The sequence below is a fragment of the Eubalaena glacialis genome, chromosome 13 (genome assembly GCF_028564815.1).
Source record: "Eubalaena glacialis isolate mEubGla1 chromosome 13, mEubGla1.1.hap2.+ XY, whole genome shotgun sequence".
Taxonomy (NCBI): domain Eukaryota; kingdom Metazoa; phylum Chordata; class Mammalia; order Artiodactyla; family Balaenidae; genus Eubalaena; species Eubalaena glacialis.
This window is the reverse complement of record NC_083728.1, coordinates 91,862,035-91,875,233: the sequence shown is the minus strand read 5'-3', so window position 1 is coordinate 91,875,233 and position 13,199 is coordinate 91,862,035. Positions and strand designations below refer to the sequence as shown.

The following is a 13,199-nucleotide window of genomic DNA, read 5'->3' as shown; positions in this document are numbered from 1 at the left end:
CGCCCCCAGGTACTGCCCAGCTTCTCCAACTTGGAATCAGAGCGGACCTGCCTCCCGAATCTCCTGTTCCGCGTCGGTTTTCACATTGTTCCTGTATCCTTATCACAGCAACCACCAGAAACTCAGCTTTGCAAAGACAGGGTGCATCCTAAGGAGTGCGGTGTGCTCTGATCCGGAATTGTGACGCGCTCAAGCTGGAGGGTTGCGGAGTCCCACAGACACAGGCGGAGGGCCGGCCCCGCTGTCTCCCTGCAGCGCCCCGGGGGACCATGTTCCTACACTAAACGCCCCCTTTCTCTCCCGTTACTCAGAAAACCTCCCGGCGTCAGCCCCGCCCACTACTTACCTGCTGGGTGCCCTCTACTCACCTGGACTCGACCAGATCCCCTCACAGAGTGGAGTCCTCGGGTCCAGATGGTACCTGAGAACTGATGCCGCCTCTAACCCTCACTGTTAAATAAAGTAAATTTACGAATCTAGTTCTGCCCTCAAGAAGCTGATGTTTTGAAATACCCACTTTAAATAATGTTAAGTCCAGGAATGGGGAAAAGTCACTATTGAAACTGGACCTCAAAACCCCAATCTGTTGCACGTTCTGAGGTCTTCTTAGTAGAAGATTGCAGTGCTGAGTATGTAATGAAGAAGCCCTCCTGCGGCCAGGGACGGAAGGAATTAAACCAGGTGGGTGCAGGGGCGGAGGAGGGAGGTTGCAGACAGCAGGATGTCACCTTAAGGTTCACAAAGGGAGGAAAAACAGACTAGTGAGAGGGAAAGCAAACCCAGAAGCACCGAAGGCTTAGCAGGAGGCTACCACTTGGAAGAAAAAGGCTTTCTAGCTCAGGCCCCTTGGGGACCATCTGTGGCTGAACTAGAGTGAATTAGAGCCGTACCTACTGCTGATTTCAGAGGGGGCTGAGGTGGGGAGAGGCAGATCATTCACCTCCGTCAGCTCAGCCTTTAGGATTCACCTAAGTGTGCTGCATTTCAGAAAGCTGGCCAGGACCCCTTGGTGGACAGACCCCCCAGGCAGGCCGGCAGGCAGGCAGGCCTTGCCCCCTTGCAGACGCACCCTCAGCCCCACCCTGCCCTTTGGGAGCACCGAGGACTCCCCTCCAGTTTCCAGTCTTGAAGGAGACCCCCGGGCGTCATCGCCCGAGTGGAGCCGACATCCCCAGGCTGAGCGGCGGGCACCAGTACTCCCGATTGATGGTCACCCGTCGCACCAGCTAATAGAGCTTAGTGAACCCAATTTCGTGTTTTATTAAACAAATACCTGTAGTTACAGGCAACAGCTATCGTTTATTGTGGAACTCAGCCTTCGCGGCTCAGGCTTTTCAGAGCCGGGTCGCCCTGGCCCTGGGCTGGGAGCGAGTCCGCGGTGGCAGCTCCGAGGGTCTGGGTCGGAGCTGCAGGCAGACGCTCCGCTCTCCTCTCTCGGGGCCGCGTTGTCCCACCACGTCTGGCCTGTGCTGTCGCCTTTCCCACCCACCCTGTAAGATGGGCTGCGGGGGAAGAGGGTCTCCCCAGAGGCGGGAGCCCGGCGGTGGTGTCCCTGCAGTCACCTGCCACCACCTGCCAGGGACCCCTGCCCTCCGTGGGGCTCGCCCTGCCCTGGACGCTCTGCCCGGACACGCAGGGCGGCGCTCCCCAGGTTGACTTGGTTTCCCGTGGGGCACGTCGGCAGCACCCCAGAGGCCTTTTCCAGGCTGGAGGGAGAGAATTTTACCAAGTACAGCAAAAGAAAAACTGTGTTTGTGGGCACACCTGGCCTCCAAAAGCCCCTTTCAGGAAACGTCCACAGGGCGCCAGCGACCGTCCCTCTGAAGCCGCTCCATCAACACCGGAGGCGCTCCATCAATGCCAGCCGGCACCATGACGTCGGTCCCGCATGCGGGCCGCTCTGTGGTGCAGTCGGCCCTCAGGAAACTGGGTGCCGGGAGCTTCCCTGTGCCGCCGGAAGGAGAGGCGAGCGGCAGGGGCTCCGGGTGCCTGCGCGAGTTGCCCACGAGTGCTCCCTGTGAATTCCAGCGTCCTCTTCTCTCCCTGCGTGAGCTCTGGTCTCTGAGGGCCGGGATGCAGGCAGACAGCTTGGGATTGGATGCACCGCCCTCTCGCAGAGAGTTCACGTCGGATCCACACAGAATTAGTTCTGAAGCTCCTCCAGTCGCTAGTCTCAGCTGGGCAGCTGTTTGGAGCAGGTAGGGCGCCAGCTGGAGGCCCCCCCTTCCTGCACCGGAGCCAGAGGGACGCTCACGGCCAGGAGCGCCCGCTCGGGGCCTTGCCCACCGCACGCCCCCGCTTGGTCCCTCTGTGCGTGGCCTCCAGGCCAGCTCCCTCTCTCTGCTGGTGTTTGTCACAGCCTTTCCTGCGCACACGAGCGTCTTCAGTTGCCCGTTTGGTGGTGTTTGTATCCACAGCGGCAGCACGCTGGATTGTCAGTCTTGATGCCAGGAGATCCAGTAATTCTCTTCTGCTAAAGGTGCTGGAATTGCTGTGCTTGGCCTCCAGGTTGCCGCGCAGCACAAAAGCCTATATTTTAGTAAATTTTGATGAAGAACAGCTTTTAAACAAATAAAATTGTCCGACAGACAAGGTTGTAACATGAACCACATACATAACAGCAAGCGTGTATAACAACACAACGACAGCCTTGTCCTCCTGCGCGTTCAGGGAAGACCCCGAGTGTCACCACTCCACGTAGAGGTTTATCAGGCTAACCCACCAAGGCCAGGGCTGGTTTCCAGGTTTACCTGCGCACGGCAAGACTCCCGAGGGCAGGTCGTGTGGAAGGAGGCTCCGTGGGGGATGAAGAGCCTGGGCCGTTTCTCGCCAGCTCAGGAACCTCTGGTGGCCCTGGCTTCCTCCTCTGTGAGGTAGGGGTCATGATGGCTCCAGCCTCAAAGCTCTGCCACGAGGTTGAGTGAATTAATGCAGGTGAAGTGCTCAGAGCACCACAGGAACATCATAAATACTCCATGGATTTGAAGTTATTCATCCTCACTGCCGTGAAGGTTTCTCTTTTTTTAATTGTACAATCAGTTCCAAAAATCTGAACTGGCAAAAAAGACAGAACGGGTTGATTTTAGGGCATCGTGGTGTTCGTGCCAGCCCATTGAGAATGCGGGAAGCCAGAGGTCAGGACGGTCCCTGGGAGGAGGGAGGGTCTAAGGTCCGGAGTCGGGAGATGGTGAGTGGCTGGCCCCCCGAGAGGCAGCTGGAGCTGCGGGCCTAGTGGGCTTTAGCGGTCCCCGCGGGCCAGGAGCGCAGCTAGGGGCTTCCGACGTGTGGCAGGGCCCCCTGCTTCCTCCACTGCCGGGTGCCCCGTCCGCCCCACCCTAGCACAGGAGCCCCCCAGCACACAGAGGTTGCCAGGCTGTAGGGCAGCAGACAGGCCGCGGCTTCTGACATTAAAATTTTATTGTTTTCAAAACACTGAGGTCCCGAGACGCTCTCCTCTAAATCCTTGTTTACCCGCGAGTGCGAGTTTCTCACTCTGTTTATTGCTTTCATCAGAGTGAGAGGAACGAGAAGACACCTCCCAGTGCTTTTGTCTCCCCAGTTTATCGGCCGGGAAGACGGAAGAACAAGCGTTTTCAGCGCTCTGCCTTTGGCCCCGGGAGCGCCCTCCATCACCACCTCCCTCTTTAGGAGACGCTCTTAGATGTTCTCTAATCACATAAGCCCCCTCCAAGGGAGCTGACCCAGGGGCTGGCAGGGTCGTTTTTCTCTGAGCCCCAAACTGCCATGGCTGAATAAATTGTGATCATGAGGCCCCGCCGGACGATCCGAGTACAGAGGAGATCAGATGTCGCTCGGAAAACAGGCTCGAAGGGGAAGGCAGAGCTGGAAGCGACACTCGTGCCCTGGGGGAGAGAAACTTTAAGGCAAAAAGTGTTTTATCCATCATTTTGTAAAGGGAAAAGTGGCAGTGTTTCCACAAATTAGTTGCAAGCCAGGAGCAAGCTGCTGATTTAGGGTGCCATGTAATGAAAATATGAGCTTCCAAAAATGGAAATACAGATGAAGCACGTCTATCATTTGACAAGAGAAGGTTGCACCGAGCACTACAGGCTGCCAGTCATCCCTCGGCCCCCTCCGTCCATGCTCTGGGGACCGAGCTTGCCGAGATCCCAGCCCCGTCCTCCTGCCGCCCCTGTGGGTCCAGCGGCCAGATGGAGGGGCCCAGCCCGGGGTCTCGTCTCCGTGGGCTGTGGACGCGCAGTGGACCTCAGTGGGCCCGGCTGAGCTCCCTGCCGTTGCTCAGATCCTCCGAGATAACGCGGTGCCCCAGCCCCTGTCCCCGGGACCCCGGGACTAACCCTGTGCCCTCGCTTGCCTTCCAGGCTACCAGATCTCCTGGGAGGCGTACGGGAAGAGCGACTCGCGGCTGGAACTCACTCTCAACAGCTCGACGCACGAGTATAAGATCCAAGGGCTGTCCTCTCTCACCACCTACACCATCGACGTGGCGGCCCTCACCGCCGTGGGCGCTGGCCCGGCCACCTCGTCCACCATCTCTTCTGGGGTGCCCCCAGGTCAGTGCGCTCGGGCCCTGGCGTCCCCGCTGCCGCGTTTCCCTGGGCCGTTTCTCACGTTCGGAGTTGATGGGCATCTTTTGTGCAGAAGTCCCTGGGGGCCTTTAAAAGAGGGGTGTCAGCTCCTGGCTCGGATGGTCGGGGGTCAAGGAACATTACAGTTAAGACCACCAGGAAGCACAAAACTGTATTCACTCAACACAACAGTGAAAACGTGGGTTTGAGGGAAGCAGTGAGGAGAAGGTGGGTGGGGAGAAAAGGTACAGAGGGGGAGGAGAGCGGGGAAGGGGCGTGAAGGGTGAAGAGTGCATCCGCACACGGCACGGCCGAGGTGACCCTGCTCTCGGGCTTTCTGGAAGTCAGAGTGTCCTCCTAAACATTCACCCTCATCCAGCTTTGGAAATTGCACTCAACTTTTTCTCTCCAAAGTTTATGTTTAAAATGAAAGTGTTTTTCCAGGGAATTCACAGAATACATGTGGGTGTGAGAGGATGTCATGGGGCCATCAGTTCAGTTCTGTAATTAAAGCCGGAGGTCTCCGGCTCTTTAAAAATGTCAGTTGGCCTCGTTCTGGTCTTTGAGAAAAGCACAACGGCTTTGTTCATCAGGCCCCGAGAGGCTGAAGCCAGCATTTACCCCCATAGCACCCTCCACGCCCAGTTAGGGTTTTGTAACCTAATTATTTTCTTGGAAGCGTGGCACACGGGACGTGAAGAGAATACAAAACAAATAAAATGTGTGCAGTTTTTAAAACTCCCCAGAGGAATAACCGCCTCTCGGCACAGGGACCGTGTTTCGTGGGAAGCCGTGGGGTGGCAGAGAAGGAGGGAGTTCTTCCTGTCCTCTGAGCACTGTGACCCCACGGGGCACTTCCTACCTTCCTGGCCGTCAGGGGAGCCTTGAGCCCCCAGGGTCCCGAAGCAAGGCTTTCTGTCTACTGATAAGCAGTCAGCACCGCCCTCCCTCTCAGGCAGTGGTTCTAACGCTGTCGCGAGCATCAGTGCTGGGCCCGCTCCCGCACGGCCGACTCCTGGGCCTGGGGTGAGGCTGGAGAGCTTGCAGTGGAACAAGCCCCAGGTGGCACCCGCGCTGCTGGTTGGGGACCACACTGGAGGCAATCCGATGTTTTTTTAAAGATATTTTCAAAATACATGCATCCTTTCTTAAGAAAGAAGTCTTTGGCTTCCAGAGAGATTCATTTATTCTACGTGAACAGCCAGCTCCCAAAGCACACATTTAAAATGTTGTTAGCACTTTAATAGCTAGTGATGATGAGATGATGACAGCACATGATTTGATCTGTTAGACTCGGCTGACGTACAGCGACCGGGGTGGCACTGGGGGCACGTCCCTGTGCGTGACCAGGTCGTTTCCTGGATGGTTTGGACAGCGTCCAACCGGGGCTGGGAAGCGGGCGAGCTGACCTCACCTCCGCCCCCAGCGTGACTGTGACCAGCTCCGCCCTGGACGCAGAGAAGCGCTGGAGGGGACACGGGCCCGGCTGTGCCGAGTGAACCTGATAACCCGGGCTCGGGGGAGCCCACGGGGCTGCTGTTGCTTCCCTGATGGTTCGGGTCACCTGTAGCCGGGGGTCCGTCCTGGGGCAGGCCGCGCAAAATCACGTGATGACGATCACTTTGGGGGCTGTGTCCCGTTTGCCGTGCTTAAAGTTTACATCCATCAATGACTGAAGAACCAGCTAAAGAATCCAGAGAGCTGAGAAATATGCAAAAAAGAGTCACTTGTCCTTCAATTTAAATATTTTCCTCTTCAAATTCATTAGACGTGATGTGGAAAGGACCCTTGAGAGCCTAGCGACGCTGCCTGTGCAAATACTGAATCGATCACCAAAGAGGTCTTACTGTCCCTGCGCGAGACCTGGTCTTAAATACCCCAAACGCGGGCGAGTTCAGAAGCTGTTGCTCAGATACGGCGCGGCCTGAGAGCCTTTCTGCTTCTCGCATTGCATCTTTTTTGCCTTCATTTCATCCTGCTGTCTTTCTCTAGAGTTTTTGCGTCGCCCGATAACGTAAGAGCTCTCATTTTGAACTCACAGTATCTCACTTCTGAGTGGGACAGGCTCCTTGGGGGGAGTGGGCAACCTGCCCAAGGGCCTGTGTTCAGCAAGGAGGCTTAGCCGCAGGCAGCCTGAGAGGGGGGAGCCTCGTGCAGAACCCACCCGCCCCTCGTTTAGCTGCCAGAGCAACTGAGCGCCGGCAGAGAGGGAAGAGTTCTGCGCTCTCACCTGAATCCAGTTGTCTTGGAAACCAGAGCCAGGAAGCCTACGGCTCAGGACCTGCACACCTCCCCACGTCAAGCTGCCTGGAGACGCACGGGGTGCACGCTCCCCCTGCCTCTTTCGAAGGCATCAAGGTCATTGTCAGAGGCAGGAGGGACAGTCGGTCCTTTGGGTTCTTTGAGGATCCTGGAAGAACTACCTTTGTCCATCCTTTCTTCACTCAACAAGTGTCTACTGATCACCTGCTGTTCAGGGAGACGATGGGTGAGACATGACCCGACCTTCATGGTTTGTCATCTGGGAGCCACATTCACAGGTCTCCAGTGACACGGCACGTGGCCTGGAGCCTCACCGGCCACCCCGTTGGAGTGGCAGTCATGCTGCGAGCACGTTCCTGGAAAGCTGTGCTTCTCACCTTCGTGGTTGTGAAAACAAACCCTGTTCTGATATTAAGGCATTTTGGAACTGTTTACTTGCTGACATGTTGATACCTTTCCTAAGCTGTGACAGAATTTAAATCTCCACCTTTCCCCTCTCATTTATCTCCAGAACTCCCTGGTGCCCCATCCAATCTGGTCATTTCCAACATCAGCCCTCGCTCAGCCACCCTGCAGTTCCGACCCGGCTACGACGGGAAGACGTCCATCTCCAGGTGGATCGTGGAGGGACAGGTATGGTCTCCTTGAAGCCGAGAGTTGCAGTTTCCACAGAGTAACACTGGGGCCTAAAGTTGAGAGACGGTTGACAGATGCCTTTGCAAAGTGATGAATCCGTAGCTGGAGCTGCCTCGGGGTGGTTTGGGAGGTGGTGATGTTTGGAAGAGGAGAACCAGAGACTGGAGGCGGCTGGGATGCCGGGCTTAGGGTGTGGGAAGGTGGGGGAAAACGGGATGTTAGGCTGGGCTCTTACTGGAGGGTGGAAGAGGTGATCATGGGGTCAACATTCAAGTTGTGGTTCAATATATAGTAAGTTCCCCCAATTTGATGGCGTCGTTGGTTGAGATTCTTCTTTTAATTCTATATCACCATTAGCTACCGAACAGACTAAGAGGATTGTTTGGTACAACTTTTCTCTCAGATGAATGAATGAATATGCATTTACTCAGCAATGTTTGTAGAGCGTGTTTATTTCCAGGCACTATTCTAGGCACGAGGGGCACCGTGGTAAACAAAAACAAAGTCTGTGCCGTAAAGGAGGAGAGTCCTCTCTCAGGAGAAGGACCCTCAGGTTGCTGGGAGAGGAACATGCACTTTACCTGTGAGGACGGCAGGGGTGCCGGGTGGCTGGCGTGAGGGGGTGTAGGGAAGAGCCGGGGGCAGGTCACGGGGATCCTGAGGGTGGACCTTAGGGAGAACTTTGCCTCTGACTCAAAGCACGATAGCAGGATAGCAAGCCCCACAGGGCTCGTGCGTCAGAGGGAGGGTCACAGGGGCCTCGGTGAATCCCACCCACCCAGAAGCGCCTTGTTCTAAGAGCCGAGAAAACAGACGAAGAGCCGCACGACGGGGGTGGTAACGTTTCCAAATAGTTATTGTCTGTAGCAAAACCCTCATGATTTTCGTGACTGTGCTTGTGCTCTATGGCAAGACAGTTCGCTCTTGGAAATTGGCCATAAATCAGGGCACGAATTCCATCTACATCTTCAAAACGTTCATTAAGCAACTGTTTCCAGAAACCTCTGCAGGATTCTGACCATGGGAACCAGCTAGTTGGAACTGATCAATCAATGGGGCTGGAACAATTATTTACGTAGAAAAAAAATCACCGTATGCCCCTACCTCCCATCAAACTGAAAAAATAAATCCCCTGGAAATGAAAACCAAAAGAATAAAAGCGAACTTTAAAACGCATCGAAAAACATCAAGGAGAAAAATTGTGGTATCTCCTGGAAACCAATCTTGGCGTCTCAGAGTCTGCCAGATGGAGCCGGGCGAGTGCTCGGAGGGACACAGAAGCCGAGAGTCTGTCCTTGGTGTCACTGGACAGCAGTACAGCTGGGCACGGTGAACGCCAAGGACACAAACTCCGAGGGCTTCCGAGTGGGAGTCAGGCCAGGTGGGGCCACAGGAGTGGAGATGCCCACCCCTCCGTGGCTCACCTTGAGATCTGCGTCTTGTGCTTCCAGAGCCAGACCTGGGAGCATCCACACTCCTTCTGCTGGGGTTCTGTTCGCCAGGACAGTCACGGGCTCCAGGCAGCCGCAGGGGGTCTGGGAAGGGTCCTTCCGTCTGTCTGTCCGAGGAGAGGAAGTGATGGGGGAACACGTAGCGCTTCTCTCCACACTATGTTTGCTTCGTGCTTCTGTCCCACAACTGATCTATTTATATGATTAATCTAAAACATTTTAAACGTACCCAAAAGGAAGCAGCGTGATCTAATGAGCTCCCACACACCCATCACCCAGGTTCGTCTCTTCTCTTATCTAGATCCATCTAGCCCTACTTTTTATTGTTGCTGGAGTGTTTTGGGGTTTTTTTTCAATTAAAAAAAATGTTACTGAAGTATGGTTTATTCGTACTATTACATTATTTTCAATTATGCAACATAGTGATTCAATATTGTTATAGATTATACTCCATTTAAAGTTATTACAAAATATTGGTTATATTCACTGTGCTATACATTAAATCCTTATATCTTATTTATTTCATGCCTATGAGTTTGCACCTTTTCTTTTTAAATTGAAGTATAGTTACTGTACAATATCATATAAGTTACAGGTGTACAGTATGGTCATTCACAATCTTTAAAGGTTGTCCTCCGTTTATAGTTATTATAAAATATTGGCTCTATTCCCCGTGTGGTACAACACATCCTGTAGCTTAGTTTGTGCCTCGTACTCCCCCGCCCCATGTGCACCCCCCCTTCCCTCTCTCCACTGGTGACCACTGCATATCTCAGACCACACGTCATTTTATTCCCACGTATTCAGCACTGAATAGGCACAAATTTCACAAGCAACGTTGAGCAGGAGAAGCCAGACTCGTGATTGGAGTCCACAGGTACCAAGTCCCAGAGGAGAAAACAGGATCTTTGGTGTTAGAGCACTGGTCCCCTCTGGGGTCTTGTAGGAAACAGTGCCACCGGGAAGGCTCTGGAATGTTAGGAATGTTGTCTCTCGGTCTGGATCTGGGTTGCACAACGTGTTCTCATCTTGTGCACTTGTCTTCCTTCAACAACTTTACGTTAAACTATAGATGCTTTTTCTCATAATGAGAATGCCATTATCACACCTGACAAAATTAATAAACATTCCTTAATATCATCTAATAATCAGTACACATTCAAATTTCCCCAGATTTTCCGAAAACGTCTTTTTACTGTGGCTTTGATGAGAACAGGAGCCACACAAAGTTCACATTATGCATTTGGTTGTCATGTCTCTTCAATCATTTTTTTTTTAAATTTTAACAGCTTTTTCAAGGTATAGTTGGCATATAATAAACTTGACATTTCTAGAGTGTACGGTTTGTTAAGTTTGGACCCAGATGTGCATGTCTGTATACCTGTAAGGCCCTCGCCACAGTCTAGATAGTGAGCGAGCCCATCGCCCCCAGGAGCTCCCTTGCGCCCTGTGCAATCCTCCCTAGCCCCCCTCAAGCCCACCCTATCCCCGCCCACCACTCAGCTGCCCTCTGCCGCTAGAGATGATGCCCTTCTCACCCAGAGCCCCTTCTGTTCCCCTGCCACCGCCTTGTTACAAACCCCAGTCCCCTGTCCCTTGGAATGCCCTCCATCGGAGAAGCATCTCCGATGGGAGATGCAGAAGCCCTCCCATCTGCATCCTTGTAGCGTCACTTCACGTGTCCCCCTGCCCCCGTGTTTCCCGTAAACAGGAAGTTCATTCTAAAACCTCCATTGGATCGTTCCCACGTTGTCGTGGTCACTGTGGTGGAGAGTAATTCCTGGGCAGGGCTGGGGGCTTCATACGGCGGCACATCAGGACACGTGGGGTCTCGGGGTCCCACTCTAGGGGACATAGGGACACCGCACGATCGGCAGCCTGGTCCCTGCCTTGTCCTCCCGTCAGCTTTGTATCCAGCGTCTCACCCATCGGTGACCTTTGCCTGAATTCAGTACTATCTACAGATACTCAAAATGGCAACTTTCTATCAGTCTTTCCGCATGGAGTAGCTGGAACTCTGAGAAGCAGCACTTCCCTCCTCCCTCAGGTCAGGTCGTTGCCCTGAACACGGGAAGGCAGGGCACTGCAGAGTGAGGAACCGCTTCCCGGTCACGCCCAACGTTAACAGGTTTTTCTTTCTTCCTTTTCTGCCCTGCTGTCTCTTTTCCTGAGTGTCAGTAGGACAGGACAGGTTTTTTGTGTATTCGGTCTGTTTCAGTCACCTACAGTCATCATTCTTTTTGAACCTAACACTGACCCATCTTGGCCAGCGGGCAGCCCTTCAGGTTCTAGGTGTTTTGACTTCACGATAACTGATCTTGGATGATTTCCTTGCTTCCTGATGCAGGGGGCGATTTCCCGGGAGCATCTTGTGCCTTCGAGCGCCAAGCTCAAGCTCAAATTGACCCGCTGCTACCTGGTTTCGCTTAGTGTCAAATCGTATTTAAAGGCCATAATCTGGGCGCTAAGGGGAGGGGAGGGTGCTCATTGCTGCCGACTGGTCATTGTTTCTAGACTTTTCCAGCGGATAGAGGGAGGAAATGCATATTTTTGGAAACACCGTGAGTTCGTACTGATATTTCCAATTCAAATTTAAGATTACTTAACTTTGAATTTACGTTTTCAGTAACTTTTATACTAAAAGTGTGCTTTCTAGAAATATTAACAAAATTACTTATTTTCTTTATCCTATTTTTCTATAAAGAGTTTCAAAATTGCAATGTCCATGATACTCCTAAGGAGCCTGCTGAATGCAACTTATTTGTCCTTAGACCGTATTACACTGTGGACGTACAGTCAAAATACTGAGTCTAAATTCTTCTCTGTGTGTTTCTATCACCAACCTAATACAGATTAGTTTCATTCATTTCAGTGTCTTTGTTTTGTTCTTTTGCTTCAATTTTTAGAGATTGCTTTCTTTAAATATCATTTTTACTTTTTAAAAAACTGTTCAAACATTTAAAATTTAATTTATTTTTGGGCACATAACTCATTTGCATGATCTCAAAGCCAAAACTACTAGTTATATTCAGGGAAGTTTGTGTTCATCTTTCTCCCTTTACTCTGTTGCCTCTCTCCCCAGAAGCCCCTCAGTAGGTTTCTGGCTGGTCCTCTTTTGTCTTTTGCAGCGTTAGCAATATACGTACCCGTGTCCCCCTTCCGTATGCAGAAGGTGCTTTGCTTTCTTCAGTTGAGGACATGTGAACATCACGTGCCTGGCGTGTGGTCTTCCCTTGTGTGGACGTGCAAGTTTGTGTGTTCAGCTGGTCCTCTGGACACCTGGGGTGTGCGTTCCTCTCCTGCTGCTGCCACAACAAACAGCCAAAACCCAGTGGCTGGAACAACACAAGTGTGGTATCTCACAGCTTTGGGCTCCACGGGCTGAAGTCCAGGTGTGGGCAGGTTGCGTTCCTGTCCGGAGGCTCTGGAAGACCACCGTCTCCCGCTCAGTCAGGCTGTTGCCGGTGGTCCTAGGACCGAGCTGGCTGTCACCATCCCCAGCTTCTATGGCCACCACGTCCCTCCCTCCACCTTCAGAGCCAGCCATGGCGGGTAGGTCCTTCCCAGGCTTCAACTGTCTCCTTCTGTCTCATCCCTCTGACCCACTCTGCCGCCCCACTCTCGCACTTTTCAGGACCCACCCATATAATCCAGGATAATCTCCCTATTTCAAGGCTCTTAACCTTAATCACGTCTGCAAAATCCCTTCTGTGTGGAGTAAGGTACCCACAGGTCCCAGGGATTAGGGTGTGGACACCTGGGGGAGGTGGTTGGGAGGATGCCTGCAGGGAGCATTATTCTACCTAAAGGTGTTTTCAGCCTTTTGCATACTCATTTTGTACTTTTGCCACTGAATCTTTGGGATAGATTCCTAGGAACGGGATTTCGAGATCAAGCGATGAATGTATATGTAAATTTCCTAGACATTACCAAATCCCTCTGCTATAGGTTGTACATCTTGCATTTCCATCAGCGGTATATATAATTTGTTGCCATGCCAAAAAAAATTGAAGTCTAATTTATCAATCTTTTCTTGCAAGGTTTTGCACTTCAAGTCTTAGATAGAAAGGTTTTCCTCCTTTTCAGGTTAAAAAGGAATTCACCCAATTTTTTTACTACCAGTTCTATGGTTTCATGTTTGCATTTAGGTCTCCATCCATTTGGAATTTGTTCTCTTATATGGAGTGAGGTATGAGTCCATTTTTTATCACTTTGCAAATAGCTATGCAATTGTCCCCAGAACATCTATTAAAAAGTCTGTTTTTTCCTCCTCCTGATTTGTAGTATTAAATTCCCATAT

The 13,199-nt window shown here is 52.3% G+C and overlaps 1 protein-coding gene across 1 annotated transcript in view; it reads left to right on the top strand.

Moving 5' to 3' along the window:
- SDK1 (sidekick cell adhesion molecule 1) overlaps positions 1-13,199 on the top strand; it is a 182,814-nt gene that overhangs the window by 43,481 nt on the left and 126,134 nt on the right. Inside the window, exons 8-9 of the mRNA XM_061207928.1 lie at positions 4,344-4,535; positions 7,324-7,445. Coding sequence (XP_061063911.1) covers positions 4,344-4,535; positions 7,324-7,445 — 314 coding nt within the window. The remainder of the gene's footprint in view (positions 1-4,343; positions 4,536-7,323; positions 7,446-13,199) is intronic.